This window comes from Spea bombifrons, chromosome 3, assembly GCF_027358695.1.
Source record: "Spea bombifrons isolate aSpeBom1 chromosome 3, aSpeBom1.2.pri, whole genome shotgun sequence".
Classification (NCBI taxonomy): domain Eukaryota; kingdom Metazoa; phylum Chordata; class Amphibia; order Anura; family Pelobatidae; genus Spea; species Spea bombifrons.
The window spans coordinates 57,789,131-57,806,492 of record NC_071089.1 but is presented as its reverse complement, the minus strand read 5'-3'; the positions used below and the strand labels follow the sequence as shown (position 1 = coordinate 57,806,492).

General features: G+C 38.5%; 1 protein-coding gene across 1 annotated transcript in view; it reads left to right on the top strand.

Moving 5' to 3' along the window:
- The first annotated feature begins 2,103 nt into the window (after positions 1 to 2,103).
- Positions 2,104 to 17,362, top strand: part of SLC35F1 (solute carrier family 35 member F1) — a 137,217-nt gene continuing 121,958 nt past the window's right edge. Inside the window, exon 1 of the mRNA XM_053458934.1 lies at positions 2,104 to 2,281. Coding sequence (XP_053314909.1) covers positions 2,172 to 2,281 — 110 coding nt within the window. The 5' untranslated portion in view covers positions 2,104 to 2,171. The remainder of the gene's footprint in view (positions 2,282 to 17,362) is intronic.

The following is a 17,362-nucleotide window of genomic DNA, read 5'->3' as shown; positions in this document are numbered from 1 at the left end:
TGACCCACCGCCAAACCAGTCATGCTGGAGGATGTTGCAGGCAGCAGAACGTTCTCCACGGCGTCCCCAGACTCTGTCACGTCTGTCACATGTGCTCAGTGTGAACCTGCTTTCATCTGTGAAGAGCACAGGGCGCCAGTGGCGAATATGCCAATCCTGATGTTCTCTGGCAAATGCCAAACATCCAGCACGGTGTTGGGCTGTAAGCACAACCCCCACCTGTGGACGTTGGGCCCTCATACCACCCTCATGGAGCACATTTGTGGCCTGCTGGAGCTCATTTTGCAGGGCTCTGGCAGTGCTCCTCCTGCTCCTCCTTGCACAAAGGCGGAGGTAGCAGTCCTGCTGCTGGGTTGTTGCCCTCCTACAGCCTCCTCCACGTCTCCTGATGTACTGGCCTGTCTCCTGGTAGCACCTCCATGCACTGGACGCTACGCTGACACACAGCAAACCTTTTTGCCACAGCTCGTATTGATGTGCCATCCTGGATGAGCTGCACTACCTGAGCCACTTGTGTGGGTTGTAGACTCCGTCTCATGCTACCACTAGAGTGAAAGCACAGCCAGCATTCAAAGGTGACCAAAACATCAGCCAGGAAGCATAGGAACTGAGAAGTGGTCTGTGGTCACCACCTGCAGAACCACTCCTTTATTGGGGGTGTCTTGCTAATTGCCTATAATTTCCACCTGTTGTCTGTTCCATTTGCACAACAGCATGTGAAATTGATTGTCCATTAGTGTTGCTTCCTGAGAAGTGTGATTGACTTCAAGTTACATTGTGTTGTTTAAGTGTTCCCTTTATTATTTTGAGCAGTGTATATATATATATCACCTCTTCCCAAGTTTTGTCTAAAGGCTGTCCTGTACAGTGGGCAATTACTTTCAAGGGATCCATGTATAAAGTGGATATAGAGGCAAAAGCTGATTATCGTTGACCTTATTCGCATGTGCCTACCCAGAATCCCTTGTGGTTGTGGCAGCACCATGAGATTTCTGAGGGAAAAACAAGCCTTCTGGCGGGGGGGGGGGTATTAGAAAGCCTGAGCTCATTGGCCAACAGCAGAGATTTAGACATTGTCTAAATAATTTAATATAGATTTTTTTTGTTTCAAAACACTATGATGACCTCCCCTAAGGGGTTCTTTTTTACGTTTGTTAGTTTATATCGTCAAGTTAACGTGGAAGGTGGTTAGTTAGATAGGGCTAGGTAGGGGTTAAAAAATGAAAAATAAAAAAACTAAAATAAAATTAAATCAAACATATAAAGGGATGATGGGGTAACTTCCGATTCAGGACAAGCTAACCAAGATATTTTTGGGTAATTTTTCCTATTTATACTAACTGTACATAATTTATCTGTAAAACTGTGACTGTTTTTTTATCTCAAGATTTTATTAATAAAAAATAATGTCTTACATATACCAATGTGTTTTTTTTATGTGTGTTTATATATATAACACCAAAATTCGTATGGTTCTGTAATTTAAAATAGCGCTGGTCTTCAAGTGGTTAATTATTAAACTCTCAGAATGTGGACAACGTATAGTTTGGGAAGCCGAATACAGGCCCTCGGTGCCCTGGTCCAGGTCGGTATCAGATATGGTGGCGCTGTCCAACTGCTGAAGCAAACTGCCGCGCTAAAGAACGAGAACTACGAGTCCCGTCATGCACTAGGGCAAATACGAGCGGTCTCTGGAAAAAAAAAAGAGCAAAGACCCTCGAATTGGCGCTCTCTATTGGTGGACGATGGGCTCTGCATGACAAACGCGGGCTGTTGGTAGCACAGCCCACTACCCTCATATTCTTACGAATTCATCTGCTAACCCACTCACACCCGTGTCCGCTGAGAGTCTGTGACAACAACACGAGCTGCAGCCCCCACGGACAGCGGATTTCAGCCAAGATTTGGGTGGCGCGTTGCCGTAGAGACTGAGCGCACCTTGCGCGTTGGCTTTGTTGTTGCGCCCGTTCATCGGAATCGACCACTTCATCATAATTGAGTGACTTGCTCTAATCGTGTTGTAGAACCTGTGGCTTCTCATTGTCCTCCCTGGAGCCTCTTCGCGCCTGTTCCGTGCCTTCTCCAGTTGTACCAGGATCCGGGCTGGGGCTGCTGAGCATCTTTCTTTGGTAGTCAGAAGATGCACCCAGCCTTCTGAAACCAGAGCAGCGATGATTCCCGAACAGACAAACCATGTCGTGTCCACCATCGAGAACATGCCGGCTGAGAACATCTCTACAAGCACTGGTCTTCTGCCAAGGCTGAAGAAAGTCTTTAACAGGTGAGTCCTTATGGATGGACATTGTCTGAGGTCCTACCATGTCCTCATCTGATCACTGGACAACTTTTGTGGAATGAGTGCTGAAGTTTTCCAGATGCAAAGCTTTTTTTCTTATGGAGAAAAAATGTACCTGATTCATGAATATGGACCTCTTTACCTTGAGAAGGCTAGTTAATGGTTCTTTTTAGAGAATATTCGTAGATTTGCAGATTATTATTGTCAACCGAAGTACTACAGTTCAGAGTGCCGGATAATAGATTGCTGCAGGGGAATTTGTTTCTGAAATTGCTGGGGAATGAAACACAATATCTAGACAAAGACCTGTGCCTTCTGGATTTTCTGTATTTACAGAGAGATTCTGGATTACCGGCGGTTAGAATGTAAAGACTTATTCTGAAGATCTGTAATCTTGGTTACTAATAAATGGGCTAGGTTCAAATCCCTTTGTGTAATGTGAGATGATTATACAGATGTTTATGTCCTATCCACTAAAAGTGATGGATAACCCTTGTGGACTAAGTAAATGCTGTGTAGGCTAAATTTTGTACCAGAAGAATATGCAGTGACCACTATGTCTCATGGGAAGATGTGCTCATTTTTTAATGGCTAGCTGTTTAGGTTGTCCAAAATATGGACCTTTTCTGTGTTTTATGTTGATGTTAGTAGAATATGTTCCTAACATAATATTCACCACATTTGGCCCTAAACAAAGTGCTATTATTTGAGTGCTTGTACTGCTTTTATTTCCAGTTGCATGATAAGTAATAGTCTGCATTTATATCTTACAAAAATGTTTTGGGTCAGCTACTATCACCCTGTTGACTTCTTACGAGGAAACGTGGACAGTGAAGGTGGTTGAGCAGCACAGCATTTAGTTCCTACAAGCAGATAGAGGGGCTTCTGGTTGTTTACAATGTTACCTGGGTTAAAAAGACAACACCTGTAAAATGCTGGGGGGGGGCACTGGTAGCATTTGGCCAAGGGGCCACGTCCATCGAAGCAACAGAAGACATATCTGTAGGACAAGCTTTCCAGCTCTTCTCTGTGTCAAACTAAATATTCATGTTTGTAAAAGAGGTGCGATGGACTTATCTGTGCCCTGTATTCTATTTGTATACAAATCATGAAGTCTTGAACAATTATGTTTATATAATATGTTTGTACAATAATCTGGCTGAACATTTTGAAGAATTGTAGAAGATATTTGAAGAGCAATATAGGAACCTTCAGAATCCACATACTTCAGAAGTACACATTTCATCCTTTAGATAACTGTGATTTCATTTTTCACTTTTGCTCATTAATAAGCACTGTGGATATAACTGTTGGTTAAAGCATTAAGCCACAGCTACCATCACACTCAGACAGTCATGAGATTACCATGGGGTTATAAATTCCATATCTGCTGGAGGGTCAAATAATCCGTAATATTTTGAGTCATAGCATCAAAATTGCAATATGTTACTGGTTCTTCATGTATTGGATTTCCTGCTTTTTGCAAGGGTTCCCTTGTTTGATTATCTCACATCCATATTTCTGTGAGTGGATACTTTTATTTTTTTTTTACACATGTCTTTAATGTATTCCAGAATATAGGCTTGAGAGTAAAACATCCTGTCGTTTTTTGCACTGGAACATAAAACAGGGCAATCCTTTTCAAAAAGTAAAAAGGGACAATTCCTGCATCCCGTCGCTTTGAAGGACCTCTTTTGTTCACTTGTGATGAGTGAAAAAGCCTTAACAATTTAGCACAGTAGCTGGCCCCAACCCCTGTGCTGAATTATGAAGTCTTAATGAATGGAACTGGTGAAATGGCAAATTCCAGTTTGGGAAGTGTTTCAGAGCAGGAGAAATTTAATGGGGTATGACAAGAAAAATAGGTTCTTGTCTAGCTGCTCCCATTAAAATGATATGACATGTAAGGTAAGAAGTGGGTGTTTGTGTCAGTTAATAAAATGATTCACCATCAGATGCATAAACTGGGGACTATTAACTCTGTACCCAGGAGATCTTATTGTTACTTACAGGCAGTGGCAAACTGCCTATGTTGTAGTAGGTACAAGGTGCCCATGACATGTACAGGATACCACTGTATACATGATAGAACCAAATATAAAGTTCAACACACTGGGACAGTAACTTTCAGGTCTAATGTTAAACCTCATTCTTTACTGCCCTTTTAACTAGCGCTTAACTGCCCTTTTTAATAACCCTGAAACCATCCACCAGTTGCTTCCCAATTTCTTGCTTTGCCTCTTGACCAGGAACTCACGCTACTACAGTAAGTGGTTACTGAAGAGACATTTACATCGGATGAAATTACCATTGGGGGATATGAATAAAAGAATAGATGGGTTGTCTAAATATGAAACAAGCCTGAGTTTAGTGATCACAGACCATCTTTACTCAAAGGCCACTGGCAACCTGCACCTCTTATGTAGGAGGTACCATTGGGCCAGAGTAACCGCACACATTTTGTGCACTGCTACACTTGAGAGATCAGGATCAGCAAGATCCTCACAGAGGCAGCTATCTTTCCCGCTCCATTTTTTTGTGAAAAGCTTGCATGCATAAAGCTATTTCTTTCTAGCAATCAAAGAGCATTTGTTGGAGACTCTCAGAGACCCCCATTTATGCAGTAAAAAAGAACATGGGTTACAAGTGATTAATGAAGTGTCCATTCTGAATGTGCTTTTCTCTGTAACAGTAAAACAGGAAACACAACGAGCGCTGGGCTAAAAGACTTTTAACAAATGGACCTCGGCTGGACACTGACATGTCGACATGTGTCCTATGAGTTTCCTGGTGCCTCTCCCAGATATATGAATGAAATCACTTACATTCATTTGTTGAGGTTAGATGTCTGGATTGTACACATAACTTGCAAGTGTCGATCCAGGATGAGAACATAACCAACTGAATCTAAGAGGGATACTAAAGGGTGACATCAGTAATAAAGTAAATATTGTCATTTACAACCACATCTCCAAGCCTCAAACATGAGGGTAATGTATAAAAAAATACTCTGGTGCAACATTTCAAAAATTGTGTTATCACCATATTAAACAAATATAATGTTCCTGTTGATTGGCTGCTATGTTTATAACACAATAGGATTTTTTAATCCAAAACACATTATATGCCGCACCTCCTTAGTGTTCATCTGTAACAGCCAGAATGAAAAAGGATGTGGTTAAAATGAAAGAAAAAAAATTGATTTGAAAGGTTTTTTATTACTATTTTTGTAGCATGCAAGCCATATTAGTTATATCACAGTGACAGTTTTGTGTCTACAGGACAGAACACCTGTACATTATTACAGTCTTTTAGTAGATATTTTTTTTAAGGAAATTCATAGGACATTCTTTGAGATATTTCTAGGCCGCACAACAATTGCAACTACATATAAGAAAATGGACATAACCATATTGTCCAAGAAAAGATAGAGTCTCTCCTTTAAAAGTAATACCTTTTTAAAGGGCACATATAGAGAGAACTAGACCCTGTCCGGGTCCCTGTCTACACACAGTCTGGTCAAACAAAGTTTCTCTCTATAATAAATGAAAAAAAAAAGAGAAAAAAAAAACATTAAGAAAAATAAAAAAACATCAAACCAAATTACTAAATATTTACTGTTAAGGCATCCAGTGATGTCTTCTGTTGATGAGTTTCAAAAAATAAAATGAAAATAAATGTAGGAAAAACAGTGAGAGAAATTAAAGAAAAATATAGTAAAAAAACCTCTGACACTGCATCTTTAAATGTAAAGCAACTAGTGTCCTGTGACTAATAGCTCAAACTGGAGCTATTAAGATAAATGAACAGAAATGGGTTTAATCAGAATCCTCCGTTATGCATTCAGTGGTTTGTTCTGTCCCTAGTTCCTTGGCTTGCAGAAGATGAATTTGGGCGAACGTGATGCAGTTTTCCATCTATTGTTTTTTCTCCCTTTTACCCACATACTTTGCTGCTTCACCATTGGATTTATAAATGGCAAAACCATGGCAGTCATCGGCAAATGCCAAAGACTATCCCGCTAATACAATTTATATTACTCACTCGTGCTACATTAGTAATACATTTCTGTAGCAATACAGAGTACAGACTTAATATTTATTGATGTATTTCTTGTATATTACTTCCATTTACAACTATGTCCTCCCCCGCATACATTATACAGACAGTTTTTATGGTTTCATTTATTAAATATATATTTGTTAGCCCGTATATATTAAAACTCATTGCAGCAAAGTAAAAAAGCAAGCATTTTATTGCTATTGTCTCCAAGAGTAATGCATCAGAAATTGTGTATGTTATTAAATAACATTGTTAAATGGTAGATCCAGTTTATTTGTCTCTTGGAAGGTAGATATAAATATTTAGCTTTTCATAGTTTGATTTTCAGTCATCTTCCAAAACAGTTTCACATGGATCTGAAAGCTTATTGCCTTTGGATAAAGAAACTGTGTTCCTTCCTTGCTGCAAAATGCGGTTTTTAAACTTTGGTTACTGCTAAAGGTGCACTAATACTCATTTTTTCTTTTGCTGATAAAGTTCATCAGGCTGGACAAGCACCCAGAAACATTTTTTGTTGACTTTCTCAGGGGCTTCTACCCAATTCCTGGTAGGCAGCACCAATGGGTCTACTACAAGCACATGCTATACCTTGATGGATCATAAGGTTTAATCCATAGCAGTCTATTTTTGGGGTGGAGTGTGTGTCTATAAAGGCGGTTTTGTTGGTTTGACTGAGAGTCCAACATTCGTAGATGGGGGATGTCTGGCTTTGTACTCCTTTTGGGTTTTGGCTAATGAGGTCAATCTTTATAACACTTTTGTGTAACTCTCACAGGGTCACAGTGAATAATTCAGTCAATCAGAATTTGCCTGTAATTGTGAAAGAATTGTTGTTTAGCCACTAGATGAAAGTGTTTCAGCTAGAAAGAGCTTAGGGAATATTGCATGATTGAACTGAAACTGGTGATCAAATATTCCAGGCAGAAGCTGGATCAATCAGAAATATCTTATATATAGCATGCGCTGCACACAGAGGTACCAAACTGTGAACGATACATTGGCGTGTCATTAAGACATGATCAATAACATGTTGCATGTTGATGTTCCTAGTTCCTAATACATAATAAAGTATTTTTAGTTAAATACACCTTGTGTTGTTCTTGGAATATCACCTTGAGTGACATGATATAACTACTACTGGGGTGATCACCAAAATCTAAAGGAACACGACTGGAACATTAAATTGTCATTTAAGATTGAATTAGCAGTGCAAAGCTACAAAGTACGTTCCATAGCCACATTTCAATGCAGAAAAAATTAAATTTTTATATATAAACAGCTCTCTAGTGATCTATTCACCAAGAGGTCTCTACAAAAGACACGGGGTCATCAGTTCAGACTTGAGGAAAGGAGATTTCAGCATCAGCATAGGAAAGGTTCTTCAGAGTAAGAACAGTAAGAATATGGAACTCTCTGCCTAAGGATGTTGTATTTTCTAACTCTGTGGATATTTTTAAGAAAGGCCTGGATGCTTTTCTGGTCAAGCAGAACATAAAGGGCTACAACTGCTAAAAGTTGATCAAGAAGAATTTTTTCCCCCCTATTGTGACATAATTGGTAATTGCCCCAAGTAGGGTTTTTTGCCTTCTTTTGGATCAACTTTAGAACTAAGTATGTGTGAAAGGTTGAACTTGATGGACTGAAGTATTTTTTCAACCTACTATTACTATACTACATTGTAGAGGTCACTGGGCTGTGGCTTTTTTGTGGTTTTATTGATTCAAGTTTTCGACAGTAATTGTCTTCAATCCTTTTAATGCTAAAGAAGATGATATTAGATAACGTTAGCATCATCACATCTTAATGGAATTTGCCTTGTAGATCTTGTCTGGAAAATTATCAATACACGTTTGTCAATAAAGTGCCTTAGGACAATTTATGGCAATAGTTTGTTTTTAAGAAAGGGCAAATATCAGATATGGTTTGTGTTTGGCATTGCTAGTCTGGGTGGATCAATAATCCCTAATTACTTTGCTTCAGTCTCCCTCTGGTGAACACAGCATCGTATGTGAACAGAAAGGACAGAACTCCACATCAATGCAGTAGATAGTAAATGGGTAGAGTATGGGTGCTGTTGGCATAATTATTGTAGCCTGTAGAGTACTGCTTTTAATTCTTTGAGTGCTGCATGGGATTTCAACTCATCATATAGTATTATATGAGACCATGCTTCTTATATTTAAATAGTTTAAAAAAAAAAAGTCTCACTTTGCAGCTATTTTCATTGGAGAAGATGGATATTAAAAAAGAATCCGGAACAAAAACCAAATCAGACCGAAAACAAATACATCCCTGCTATTATTAACATATTCCTTGTTCAGGTTACACTTAAGATAATCAGAATCAGCCATACATTGCTGCCATTTAGATTACCTACTATTATTTAAGATGTTCCGTCAAATTGAGGAGAGCTTCACAAAGCTGCTGCTTCTACATTTGTAGAAAGGCTCTCTGATGTCATGATCTTATTCTATAAACGCTGGGCCACTAAAGGTATCACTAACTTTATAAGAAGAAATATAATATCCTTTTTTTCTGAGATTGGGGCAAATGTATTAGGGATCATAGGGTTTGCACAAAAAATGGTACCACGGTTTAAAAATAATACTTAAGTAACATGATGAGTGACATCGGGCTGCTTCTTGTGGAAGTAAAACCCAAAACACAATAAACAGTTTTCCCAGGTCTCATATAATACATCTTTCATTCTTTTAAGGCAGTTAGAGGGTATTGTGTTCCACACAAGTAAATATTATGAACACTATTAAAAAGCTATTAGTTATTACTTCTAAACTATGAATGTACGTTCTACCAGTTAGAATTTTGGATTATTTTTTTTCAGACAGCGTAACGCTTTTTGTATTCGTACAAATACACTGCACTTTCCCAGATGATTATAATGTAAACAGGGCTGCCATTAATACATGCACTCACAAGTACCAGTTTAATGGCAAAATCTTAAGTCTAATTATAATACTGTTGGATTAGTCTTATGTCGTTTAATGTGTATTAGGTTGTACATTAGCTGTTGGACCCCTGTTTGATTAAAAGCAAAGCGTACGAAACTGATTAGCCATTAATGAAAACGTGCAATAGCAAATAAATATGCTTCTAAAAAAATGGATTTATTGTGTAATTGCTTTAGAAAGCAATCTGGTTAGTATGGGGAAATGCATTATGGGTGAGAGGGTTCAATTGAAAAGCTTTATGTTAGAATACTAATGCAATCACTGAGCAGTGCTCTGCTATCAGTGCTCTAAAATATACATTGTCGCCAGCATATGTTCCTACACTTCTTTACACTGCAAATATAAAATGCAATGTTAAAATAACATACAATAACTTAAGATTTCCTATGCAATTTGAACTATACATGTTTTGAAATTAACATATTATCAATACCAGACTCAACAACCCAGGAAGGAGGGCACGAGGTCAAGCCATAGACCCAGCTCTCACCCATGCAGAAGCTGTATCCTCCTTAAAAGCTTGTAATAGGTATGGGAAAAAGAGAGGGGAATGGGAAACCTGTGGTCCGAGAGCCAACACTGTTCAAACATGAAGCCATCCCATATATAATTACAAATATGACACTGTAGGCACTTTATGGCACTATTCCTTTTACATGTGAGTAACGCCAAAAAATATAAACTTCTAATATAATGCTTTTCTAGTCTGCATTATTGTTGTTTTTGTGACACACTCTGACCTACACGTTACCATCTCCTCAAAAAGGAAACATTTAGCCTGTGTCACAAATGCATAACCTTTTATTTATTTTTGCAATTTGCAACCTGGTAGGCTCCTTAACAGGCAAGAGATGAAACATTTAGTTCTGATGTATTATCTTGCAAAATTATAATATAGCTACAGACAATGAAACAACTTGTGATGGATTTAGGTCCGGCACTGTCCTAGGCTGGACACTAGGGTGTCTCCAGCTACCCCTCAGGACCTACCTTCACAGCCGCCATCCATGATGTAGTATACTGGTGCCTTTTCTTTAGAAGAACAAGGTACTATGCAAGGTGTGCCAGCATTGCACCATGCTCCATAGTCTAAATGTCCAGTTAAAATGGACACCTCCAATCTCCATTTTTGGCCCTTGAGCAAGATTAGAAATAAGAAAATTAAGAAATTAAGTAAATCCCAAACTGTGGGTTTAACCTAATGAGTTTATGGATTCCTCTGAACTGGGGATTATTCCATTCACAACAAAACTCAATATAATAGCGTTTGCCGTAGGCTTGTCTGATTTAGTTTATGTAATAGCTACAATATCTGTTCATGTGGGACCACATCAAACATAATTGTGAGGTCCATGTAAACCGTGCTTACTGTACTTTGGTTGCAGCTCCGACACACTGCAACTGTAATCAGCTTCAAAAGATACATGATACAAAAGGATTGATTTTATATTTTCAGTAGCGTCACTCATGTTAAATGTACTTTGTTACATTTGTATAACATTCAGTGGATGTGCTTTATTTGCCATAACTAAGGAGCGTACAGTACATTTGTATCAGTAACAACACCTATAGTTTGCTGTGATAAAGAGTTGCAAGCTTGGCGACATGTTGCTGTTTTATTTGGCTGCTCTGAGCACAAAAACAGACAACTCTGACTTGGTTAGAGATCTGTGTTCTGCAGATATGCTGCTGCCTCCGCTGACAAGAGAGGTATTATGTTCTCTTCCATTGTGTAATATAAACTGTGATTAATCCCCAGCAAATGGCTGTTTTACCAGGCAACAGGGAAACAATGAGAGGAATCTGATCAGCTCATTGAGGAAAAACTCAAGGCAGAAAGGGCGTTGATCCTTTTTTTCGCATTCCAGCCTCTGGACTGCTCTGTCTAACAATTATTCTAGCCATTATTCTAGCCAGACCCAGCTAAGCCAAGCTCTGGAACACCTCCCCCAGACAACACACAAAAGGTCCAGGCAGGTATTGTCTCACTTCTTCAGGACCTCTTCTTGCCCTGGGAACACAGGGGAACTTCCTCTTCCCACCACAGTCTCCAGGGGGTTTTAGCGCCCAGCACATGTGCCTAATGCCGGCCCCAAGGAATCCTGAACCAGATCCTGCAGACCTCTAACCTCTTGTAAAAGCAACTGAAAGGGAGAACAGAGCATTGGTCCACCCTAATCTCCAATTACTCCAGCCCAGGGACCCATATGTGTGACTTGCATGGCACCTGCGCCCAAATACCAAACAAATCATCAACATGGTGTTACATACTGACTTTAACCCCCTTTAAAAAGAGTTGTATATGGATTTAAATTAGAAAATGATGCCTGGTATATCCAAGCCAAGCAAAGCAGAATAAACTTTAGGGCAAAGTAGCCATTAATTTGTGCCACACAGGCTCTGCAGATGGTTTGTGTTACCAGTCCATTCACCAGATGACATTTAGGTGGTGATCAGAAGTTTGTCATTTCGACATCGATCATGTCAATCGAAATTTCTTGAGACAGTTCATGTGTGGAGATGTACAGACGAAAAAAAAGCACCGCCACATGCCCGAGATTGCTTCTCAACAGGAATCATACTGATTATAACATCCCTCTTTTCCTTACAGAAGGTTTGGTAAGCATATACATTCTAATTCTCTTTTCTAAGTGTTATAGTCCAGCTTTTTATATATATATATATATATATATATATATATATATATATATGTATACTTTACTGTATTTTTCTGTGAACTATATTATGATGATTATTTATTGATTTATGTAGCACCATCACATTTTGCAGCGTTGTACAATACGATATATCTGGCTCCTATATTATATTATATTATTGGGAAACAAATAAGTTAACTACATTTCTTATGCTTCTGTTTATGTTGCGTGTCAGTATTTACATTTTTTCATGCTCTATTTAAGTTTGTAGCATTAGTTTTATGAATTATATGTCCAGGGTGGTCCCCAGATGTGCCTCTGCCTATACTCCAGTAATGAAGTTGAATTACATCCTCATATAACACAGCCAATCCATTATTGGAAAAAGAATTAAAGATAACATGTCACATTTCATATCTGCAACACTGATATCCTAATTAGGTGTAATGCTCCCATTAAGCTGTTGCAGAGATTTATACTCTGTTCTAAATGTAGATAATGCCGTTTTTGGAAAGATCTATGGCTATTACAATTGAAGATTTCTATTGTAATGCAGTTATGTTGGGGGTTCTTTAATACCCAAAAAGATCTTGTTAAAAAATGTACTTGCTTTAATGTTTTTTTTTCCTGCTTTATAAACATTTTTAATTGTGTGTTTGTTACTCCAGAGCTTTGAAACATTACATGTGTTTACTTCATTAAATAAAATATACGTTGTTTTTTTAAGAAAGGACTGGCAGCACAGACATGTTTCATTGAGGAGGAAAGAAGAAAGATGAAGAGAGTAGGTCCAGGGCTAGATTGAAATCTCAGGCACATATAGGCACCTCCATATGGCATTTAGCATCCTTTGAAATGGTGCAGCCAAGCTGTTAACTGATTTAGAAGGCACAACGTGATTGCTGAAAGGTAAATATGCTCCCTTGCCTTACCCTGTGGGTATCTGTGACTGGAAGCATTAAAGAAAAAGTAATGGGTATTTTTCTACTTCTGCATAAATAAGTGGCCACATTTTTTATATGTTTGTGTATTTTCTGTTATTTCTTGCTGCTATAAAACAGCATGGTTATTTTTTTTTCATCAATGAAAAAATACTGATGACGCCCTCTTTAATTCAAAATGGGCTACACTTTTGGCAAATGTTTAATAGGGGGTTGGTGGGGGGGGGTACAGAAGTACAACCTGGTGGGAATTAAGAGGATAGAACTAGGGACACCATAGACCTTAAAGCCAGCTTTACCCTGCCTTCCATGAAAGCCCTAAGAACATAGTGTGGAAAAAGAACATCTTGTTAGCACAGTATGTAGCAAAAATATCACTTTACTTAGAACTAATAATACTGCAAAATAAAAAAACAGCAGTCAGTGTCACATTGTGTAGCTAAGCCTTATGACCATGAATGGTCACACCTCTTTCCATCAGTATCCCTTTGTTTCCCTAAGCATCTTTCCCCCTGTCTTCCAACCACACCCTTCTCACCTAGGTGTCTGACCTCCAGCCCACTTTCATCTTTTCTCTCTCAGCTCCCATTTTAGCAGTCACTCTCTCTCTGTGACCCAAAATACCTAGATTTTCTGCTCTTTAACCACCAGAACCCTCCATTGAGGAGAGACACAAACATCTGCTCTCTACTAGGCACTAGAATGTGAAAACAAAATAGGCAACCAGCTGCCACAAGTGGTTATCCAATAATCTATATTTGCGCTATTGATTGACATTGGGCATACACATTGTAAGCACACATGGTGAGCTTCAACATGGTTGGTGCACTGGCAAGATTGCTGTGAAGGTGAAAGTCTTTCTGAAAGTCATTGTGGAAGTCATTCAGTAGGGTAGTTTTTCATTGCCAACAGATTTAGATTGGGGATTAGCTCATGGTTCTTTTTAACCATTCTCAGAATATCCAAAGCTTATTTTGGGGACATAATTGGCACCAACATTTCTTTTCATAAGGGGTTCAATAACAGAATTTGTGACTATAATTTATTTGTGGAATGCCTGTATTTCCACCCATATACAAATAGCAAGAGAACTTGTCATAACAAATTATTAGGAGTGCTTTGATACATAGGCTTTGTTGCTGGGTTGAGAATTGGGACAGTCTACAGAAGTCTAATGAAAATCATTTTGACTATTTCTACTTCAATCTTTCAAAGGATTATAGGGTGCATCAATTAAACGCACACTATATAGGAGTCTGTCAATCATTCAGTAACCAATTCTGAGATCCCAAGCTCCGAGAAATAATTTATCCTTGACATGACACAGTTTATTTGAAGCTTTTTTTTAAATTCTAGAATACTTTGAAAATAAAAAAAATAGATATCCCCTTATTTTGTATCATATGTTAAGTTAGCAAAACTCATATTCCTAATATTTAATGCTCGTCCACAAGTGGTATCTGTCACATAAATGAAACGGAAAAATACTATAATCAGCTTCTGGTTCTCTCGGGATTGGGCATGCATTCCTAATAGCGACTGGTTCTATTTCTTTCAGAAGACATTTTTAATAAGTGGTATAATGTATTGCATAGAAAGCCTCCCTTGTGCTTTGGTTTAAAATACTTATAATGAACCAATTAAATAATTTTCCTACTGGCTATATATATATATATATATATATATATATATATATAATACACATATACACTACCGTTTAAAAGTTTGGGGCCACCATGTTCTTGTTTTTAGAAGAAAAGCAAATTTTGTCCATTAAAATAACATCAGAAATACAGAGCATACAGAAATACAGAGGCGCTTTATCAGCAACCATCACTCCTGTGTTCCGATGGCATGTTATGTTGGCTAATCCAAGTTGGCTAATTTTAATGAACACCTAATTTTCAGAGCTCTTGATATTAAATCATTTCCAAAGCATTGGAGACTAACCCTAGCCTCCAAGATATCTATACACTAAGTGAGTGTGTACATCCGGCTTAGCCCAGGGAAACACTTTACGTATCCTGGTCAGCAACATGTGAAACATATATGTTTCTTGGAAAAATGGCCAATGTGATCATTCTACCTAATTACATCAAAACGACCAAGCATTTGGAGGGAAGGAGAGACAAGTGTAAAAACAATGACCCCATTCTCCTTCTGTACCAGTATGTTCGAATATACGTAAATGTTATTGTCAGTTTTGTATACAAATTGACAACTTTACTGTTATTGTTAATTTTTACTTGCCCCTCTTGTAACTGTTATGGGATCTGCAGGAGCTGTATACTGTATATAAATGTATTACTATGTAGTTTTATAATGTTCCTGATGGCCTAATAGGCTACAGGTGTGTTGGCTATTTGATGCAGCAAGCCGTTAGTATGTATGACACTACTTTTGTTATCTCATCCAATAGTGGGTTGCCTAGGATACCTAGATACAAATCTAGAAGATGAGTTAAACACCTAGCATTCATATACAATAATTGAAGGACTACATTACATTTCAATTCACTGCAATGCTATTTATTTATCACTGAGAATATATGAAGTGTTCACCAGGTGGTAATACTTGAGAATTCCCCAGGTTTGACCTGGAGTCTCAGGATGAAGCTCTACTTCCCAGGTTCCTGTGGCCATGCCCACTTACTGCCTATGTTATACTTAGCTACCCGCTGTAAGGACTTACCAGGAGTTGGAGCCCAGTTGCAGGAGATGGCGCACACCCTTGCAAAATAACACTGCTCATAGCGACAGGATGGAGGAATCACTTGAGCAGTGAGAGTGTGCACGGGGCAAAACAGGTACACGGTACAGACAGGGGATATCCAAAAGCAGAGTCAAACGTATAGAGCCGGCAGACAGGGTTCACAAATGGTGTATCAAAGCAGAGGTCAACGTCCAGGAAATCAGGAATAGAATAAAAGCACATCCAGCAGCAAAAAAAAAACAAAAAAAACACACAACCAGATACTGGGCTGGAGGTGAGGCTGATCTTTAAAGCCTGTTGATGAGGCCAGGTGAGAGAGGCAGGGTGCAGTCCATACCAGAACTGGGTGATAACACATTAGTGAGGTTAAGTCCAGCCAGACCTCTTAAAGGGGGCAACCATGCCTTGCGGTCTGTGGGACTCTGGGTGATGCCTGACACCCGCTTTCCCTTACCCCACTTATATTTCCTACTACGAAAAAACCATGTGTGGCAAGTCCCATCTTTACATGAAGCTACCACACCAGAAGAGGTAGAGCTCTGATTACCCTGCCCTGGGAACTTAACAGTAAACTATTATTTATTGGCACTTTATAAATCAGTAAGGTAATTACAGTACAGGTAATAGTGTAATTCTGCTATTATTTGCACCTGGTGAGTCTGTAGTGCCAAAGAGTGCATAGGTATGCTTACGTAAGCATACAAGTGTTGGGGGTAAGCATACATTGGAGAAATGTGTAAAATAAAGTTTTTTTTTATTTAATGTAATGTCAAGAACCCCACTTTCTAATAAAAGGTACATCTCCCATTTAGTTATGTGACTGCAGTTGTTTGCATTGATCCAGTAGGTGCATTCTATTGTAGAAAGCACTCTTGCTACGTTTTCTATTCACCCTTGGGCTGCTTGAGTCACAGTGATTGAAATGATTCATGTGATCTGTAATATGTAGACTTTTCTCCATGGCCCTTAATTCTGCTTTTTAACGATCATATGCAGAAGTTATAGACACCTGTGACATCCAGTCATTATCCTCAATGATTTGCTTTTCGCATTAGCCCACATTATGGAGCTGTTTGCTGTTTGTATTGAGCAGATTCAATGTAAAGTACATTTCCAATGCGTACTTAAAGGAGCAGTGGAAAAGATTAAAAATGAAGGGATTTTCACCCCTATTTTTGTTCCTGACAGTTCCTGTGACGTACTCTGGCTTAGATCTGCCACACATTGGAAGCTCTTTTCTATAAATTTCATATCGTCGCCGTTTCCAAAATAAAAATGTCACTCTGGATTAAAAAGGAAAAAAAGTCACATGCGATAAAAAAGGCACAGTTTTGATGCCCATGGGGCTCATACCTAATGAACAATGTTTCCTGGAAAATTAATTGCAGCTAATGAATTGCCTGATTGTGCCATAGCAGAATTAGCAAAATCAGTAATGTAATTGTCAGTTAAGCGGGTCTAGATTCAATTGGAATTCCATCAATGGCAAAAGTGAATTTGTCTGTAATAGAAATACGTTTTATTATTTTAATTATATCCGCTGCCTGTACAAAGTAAAAGAGGCCACGATCTAAAAATTTGTGTGCGAAGGCTCCATTTTAAAGACAGAAAGGTATTCGTTAGTAAAAAGGTTGTGAATTGTACTATTCAGGAGAATGGTGAGTGTACATAACATGCATACATAATTAAGTTAGAGTTGGACTCATTATCTGGATTCGGTATGAC